The sequence below is a fragment of the Bos grunniens genome, chromosome 21 (assembly GCF_055505025.1).
Source record: "Bos grunniens cultivar Pamir isolate PY7600 chromosome 21, Bosgru_T2T1.0, whole genome shotgun sequence".
Lineage (NCBI taxonomy): Eukaryota > Metazoa > Chordata > Mammalia > Artiodactyla > Bovidae > Bos > Bos grunniens.
The window spans coordinates 60,606-67,026 of NC_141185.1; the positions used below are offsets into that span (position 1 = coordinate 60,606).

The window sequence follows — 6,421 nt, forward strand, 5'->3', positions numbered from 1 at the left end:
TGGAAGGATGATGAAGCCCCCTCTGCCTTTGGAAATGCATCTGATGCAACATGCAAGTGTGTCTGTTCCCAGTGTGCTGTCCTGTGGAAGCTGGAGAGGCCAGCTCAGGGTGAGTGTGTGAGATGCGCCCCGATAGACCCCCATCCTCCTCCACTCCGGCTCTGGCCATGTCCAGGGAAAAGGCTGGAGGTCAGTGGGTGGCAGAACTGCATGGCCAACCCCGGCTGGCAGAGGCGGTGGCCGCAGGAGTCCTGGAACAACATCCACTTCTTGGAAATGTCCCATTACACTCTCCCCTTTTCTGTCAGGAAGCGGGCAGGCCGCTCTGTGGTTGTCCCCATGGCCCTGCCTCAATGGGCCAGGCCAGGATCCCCACGAGGCCACCCCAGCACCTGTGCACTCCCCACACTGCATCTGCTCCCTGACGACGCCTCACACACAGCATCTCTGTTCAGGGGGCAGGTGACCGGGGGCAAGCCCTCTGGGCCAGCACTTTGGTCCTTGTAGGTCAGGAGCACCCTCTTGTACACCCCCTCTGGGGAGGGGGACCAGCTCCCTTGTACAGGATTCCTTCTAGCCCAAGAAAGGAGCTACAGGACTATTCCCCTACCCGACCTCACCCCAGCACCCCAACTTCTGAATAACGACAGCTTCTGTAAACCACGTGTGCAGGGGACATAGGAGCTGGTGATGCCCCTGGTGGCCACACGCGTGTGCTCCACGTGTTCTCCACACCAAGCCCTGAGGTCCCCCCCATTGCTGCAGGGCCCCCTCTGCCAGAGGGAAGGGGACCCTGTGTGTGGCAACTGCAGGTCTGGCTTAGGCGCTGCCCTGCTGTGGGCCCCTCAGAAATCCCAGGGGTCCCTGGCCTTTACTGGCTCTCCTGCCACCTGTGGGCATGTGATGTTTGCCTCCTTCTAAGGTTGTGCCTGTTTCCTCCCCAGCCCACACTCAGGAGGCTGACACGACCTCCGGAGACCCATGGAGCCAACTGGGCTGCTAAATACAGCCAGAATGAATACCGATCCTTTTCACACCCAACTCGAGAGCTGCCCTTATCCCTGCTGGAGACTATTGGTCAGCAGGTGTCCTCCCACACTCTGAAGAAGACAGGGTGTAGGTACAGAAGGGTGGAAATAGTGGCCGGGTACATCACATCTAAGCCGAGTGAACTTCCTGAGACTCCTGTCTTCGGTTGTTGTCTCTGCGGCTGATGCTCCGCACAGAGGACCATCCAGATGGGGAAGATGGAGACCCTGTGGACAGTAGGAGCCAGGCTCCATGGCATCGGCAGCCTCTTTCCCATTGACAGCTCGTCTCCAATTGCACATCTCAGGGACTCGGAATACCTCAGGGCTGAAAAGCACTGTTGACCCAGTTATCACCACAGAACTTCCCAGGAGCACAGGGCTGCCAGAGCCCACACAATGCACACCCTGTGTTCCTGCAACCAAAAGCACCACGCCCAGAAATCAGAGACGCACCTTCCTGGGACATCGTCCATGACACACGCCTCCCCAGTGACAGCCGCTGCTGCACAGGGCTGAAGGCAGATGCAGTACTCTATCCTCCACAGTATCCAGCAGGTAAAAGCAAACACCTTCCCCGCCTGCAGGAAGTACTCCCTCTGACCATTTCTGCAAATGGTGAAGAGGACCTGAAGGAGTCTGTGACTCCCCCAGGATGACAGCAGGCACTGACACTGAACACAGAGCCAAGAGGAAGGGGTCAGGCCTGCCAAGCAGCAGGGCCCAGGGACATCCCGGATCCCACGCTCCTTCCACTCTGCTCGCCTCACCACAGGCCGATCCGCCGAGGGCCAGGAGTCGGGGCCACGAGTAGCGGCCTTACTGGCAGAGCCAACAGACAGAGCAGAGGGCCGACGAGAGTCCTCCCGAACCATGTGGCCTGGAGTTTGACTCCTGTTTCTCTTACAGTGCGGAGACTGGGAGGTGAGGAGGTCGGGTGCTAAAGTGCTAAAGGCCACAGGCTGCTGCAGACACTTCGTGCTTCCAGCCAGATTCTGCATGGAGGGCTCAGGTTCTCATCCCCTGCAGCCATGCCCAGCAGGGCTTGACCAAGGGTTTCCTGTGAGCTGACTCTCAGGCAAGGGGGCAGGGTTCAGGAGACAGCCACTGCATACACCTTGGGCCACCTCCCTGTAGGGAGCAGCTTGCAGTCAAGGCAACAGAACACAGATGTGAAAGGGAAGGAGCCAGATCCGACCTGAGTCAGACATGTTCTCTCCCAAGACAAGAAGGCAAAAAGAGAAACAGACCAATGAGCAAAATGCAGCAGAGGGCACCCTCTGTTGATACAGAGTTCTCATATTATGGATGAAAGCGAAATCTTGCTTTTGATTCTGCCCTGTGAGTGAGTTTCTGTCCTCTGTGGATGGCTACAAAGTGGTGTAAAACTGCCTGAAATACTTCCTCGCTCCCCTTGGGTACCATGAGGCCCCCTGGGTCCACAGAGGCACAGGCAAGAACCATCCCCTGCCGGGAAAGAACCACACAGAAGGACACGAAGGTCACCCGGGGGCTCACAGTCAGACCTGATTTCTGGTCTCACCAGCCAGGGTCAGCAAGAATCACAGAGAGTGTCCCAGAGGAGAGTGGGGAGCCTGCTGCTCAGGGGGCCTAAACGACGCTTCCAAGCAAAAATCAAGAGGAACACGTGGTTTGCAAGTGACCTACCTGCTAATCGGAATGAGACACACGCAATTATGAGCTTCTAAAACATTTTCAACACCTACAAATGTTAAGTGATGTGAGCAGTGTCTGGTTCCAATCGCCAAAGTAGCAGGAAGTGGTGCTCACAGGGAGGAAAAGAGGCCTGTGCAGGAGGGGGCCTGGCAGCTCCAGGGGGCAGAGTGGGGGCCGTGAGCCGTGTTGCAGGTGTACGTTGGGCGTGCAGACCGCCGGAAGAAGGGCTGGACGTGTGGAGTGGAGACAGGCCTCTGCTCCCCTCCCCTGCCCCTCCCATGCCACCCTCGTGGACACAGCCTCCCCCCTGCCCCTGGTCAGCCCCGCTGCACTGATGACCAGGCTTGCCCAGGGCCTCGCCCTGTGACTGTGACTCCGTCTCTGCACACGACCCGCCCAGGGCTGGGCGCTGGCAGCCCCGGCACCCTTTGTTCTCTGTCAGTGTCTCCTCTGACAGCAGTGGCCTCAGCACGCGGCTCAGACCTGGCTTCTCTGCAGGGCCTCGCCTTCTCTGTCCTCGCTGGCAGACATCCCTGAGCAGCGCCCCCATGCCGGCAGAGGGCTGGGTCTCCCTGAGGGCAGCCCTCTGGCTGCTCGGGCTCTGTGCAGTGCTGGCCCCTGTCCAGTGCTCTCCGGACCGTCCCTCATGGCGCTACATCTCCACGGAGGTGGTGATTCCCAGGAAGGAGCTGCACCAAGGCAAGGGCGCCCAGGTGTTGGGCTGGCTCTCCTACAGCCTGCGTTTTGGGGGACAGAGGCATGTAATCCACATGCGACGCAAGAGGCTCTTTTGGCCTGGATACCTGATGATGACTCAGGATGACCAAGGAGTCCTGCAGACGGACCACCCCTTCGTCCCTGAAGACTGCTACTACTTTGGCTACCTGGAGGAGATCCCTTTCTCCATGGTCACCATAAACACGTGCTATGGGGGTCTCCAGGGTTATATGAAGTTGGATGACCTCGCCTACGAAATCAGCCCCCTCAAGCATTCTCGAAAGTTTGAGCACACTCTTTCTCAGATGGTGGCAGATGCCAGCACAATGGGACCGATGCCCAGACTGGGGTATGAGGAGGAAAGGGACCCTCTGCCCTCTCCAGCAAACATCACTGCAGCCCCCAGGATGTCTAGTAAGCTGTATATGTTTCATGAAGCACTTATGAAAGGATTATGTCAGTCTACTAATGCATTTTACAGAACTGCAAACAATGTGTCAGAAACTGTTCAGTACATGGTGGATGTGGGCAATATCATTGATGCAGTTTATCGTGGTCTTGAGACAAGGTTTTATATAAGTGTCATGCACATTTATAATGTTAGGGACCCAGTCAGCACTGCATCTCTCAGACCAGGGAGTGCATACTTCCAGTTCTATTCAAGAACCTTATTTCCTGCTTTTCACCCACATACAGCTGTAGTCTTTAGCACAGCTGAACCGCCTGATGGTGTCTATGTTCCAGGTCTGTATAGTTTCTGCCGTTCAGGAGGCTTGGTGCCAATTGCTACATCGGGGAAAAATACCCTAACGGTGGCTCTCTATGTGTGCTTTCTAATTGGCAGAAGTATCGGTCTGTATTATGACTACCCAGACTGTGTTTGCCAGAGAAGGACCACCTGCATTATGAATGGCTACCAGTCACTGACAGATGCTTTCAGTAACTGCTCCTATGGGCATTTACAACATATAGTTAGCCGTGATATAAGCTCTTGTATGTTTCACCCTGAGCCGGTATATTACAATAAATCGATGACACACGAACGTTGTGGAAACAAAGAAGTGGAAAATGAGGAGCAATGCGACTGCGGCTCCTTCAAGGAGTGCTATAGCAACCCATGCTGTGACAACCTCTGTTCTTTCACTGAGGCAAGTATTTGTGATGCAGACACATGCTGCACAAACTGCACATTCTCCAAGCCCGGGACGCTCTGCAGACCCATCCGGAGTATGTGTGACCTTCCTGAGTACTGCCGTGGGATAAGCAAGACCTGCCCTAGAGATGTTTTTATGCAAGATGGAACCCCATGTGGTGAAGAGGGGTACTGCTTTAAAGGAACTTGTACTGACCGTAGTGTGCATTGCAAAGAAATCTTTGGTAGAGGGGCTTTGAATGCTCCGGATCAATGCTATACTATAAACAGAAAAGCTTACCGATTTGGATTCTGTAGAAGAACATCTTGGTCTGTCCGCTTTATAGCTTGTTCACAGCAGGATCAGCTTTGTGGAAGGCTGCAGTGCACCAATGTCAGTTTTCTCCCTCCACTGCAGGAACACGTTGGATTTCATCAAACCCATACGTTAGAAGCCTTGTGTTTTGGGCTGGACCTACACCGTGGGCAAGGAGCAGTTGATTATGGCCAAGTGAAAAACGGTGCCCTCTGTGCTCCTGGAAAGTACTGTTTAAACACCTTCTGCAACGGTTCTGTTAGTAAAATGGAGTATACATGTTTCCCTCAGAAATGCAACTCCAGAGGAGTTTGCAACAGTGAAGACAACTGCCATTGCCACCTGGGCTGGGCACCGCCATTTTGCGAAAACACGGGTGACGGAGGGAGTGAAGACAGCGGACCCCCTCCAAGACTGTTTCGATTGGTACCATATGACGAGACAATTTTAGTCTATGTGAGACTGGTGTTCGGTCGCCTGTATGCCCTTATAGCTGCAGTCCTCTTTGGTGTGGCCACAAATGTAAAAACTATCCATACCAGCAAAATTAAGGAAGAGACAGTGCATCCTGTGTAAACCAGCCTCCTGACCCCTGCACAACTGCAGGGGAGGTAGGAGGAACTTCTGAGAAGGAGTCAGTGATAGACAGCAAAGCTGAAGTCTGCGGCAGACAGGGGTGGGGGCAGGTATCAGGAGGGTCAGCATTCTCACACCAGGTCTCTTCGATAGGCCACTGATCAGAACTCTGAAATAAATCTTGAAAAGCATACATAGGTGTCCTCTAATATTTTGTATTCCTAAGAGCCCAAACTGAGCCTGAGACTGGTCAGGAGAGACCTGAGTCAGCAACTGGGTCTTGACCCAAAGTTGCTGGTCCCGGTGTTAACAACCCCTTTAGGGGAAACTTTATTGGGGGTTTCCCCAAATCAGTGCTCTTGAACACTGAGGTTTTCCTCATCTCCTAGGTAGCTTCTCTTTTGCCAAACCCAAACTGGATTCAGGGTATTCAAGGGCTACTCCCAGTCGAGGACTACTCGCGCAGGGTCGGGGGCTAATGGAGTGATCTGCCACATGTGGCAGCCCCACTGTCCTCTGGCAGCTGGGCAGGGTGGGAGCCTTCCACGTCCAGCCTCAGGACAGAGCAGAGGCCCAGACAGCCATTTCTCACCCTTGGGTGACCTCTGGCTTTTTTTGAGGTGAACATCATGCGTGTGTGTGCAAGAGTGAGTGTGCTCAAGTGCTGGGTGTGTCTGGCCCCCATGAGGACACCCCCTGGGAGGTCAGCCTGGTGCTCATGGCCTCCAGGCTCTGCAGACCCAGCGCTAGAATCTAGGTGGGCTCTCCTCTTTTTTCCACAAAACTTGGGTAAAGGCTTTAAAGTCCTCAAACTCAAACTGGGTTCTAAAACTCAGAGATGGAAGGTTCTGGAAACACTCTCCTGGCCCCACAATGGCTCCAGTTTGTGGGAGCCCAGGGACCACCGGGTCTGCTTGGGAGATGCACTGCCAGCACTCTTGTGTGAAGACCCTCCCAACTGCCCAGGGTCCTCCT

The 6,421-nt window shown here is 54.6% G+C and overlaps 1 protein-coding gene across 1 annotated transcript; it reads left to right on the forward strand.

Annotated features, from left to right (window-relative positions):
- The first annotated feature begins 3,145 nt into the window (after positions 1-3,145).
- Positions 3,146-5,639, forward strand: LOC147348804 (disintegrin and metalloproteinase domain-containing protein 20-like). The gene has a single exon (XM_086362637.1). It carries the CDS (start codon positions 3,254-3,256, stop codon positions 5,444-5,446), a length of 2,193 nt encoding a protein of 730 aa, XP_086218763.1. The 5' UTR covers positions 3,146-3,253; the 3' UTR covers positions 5,447-5,639.
- Positions 5,640-6,421: the final 782 nt, after the last annotated feature.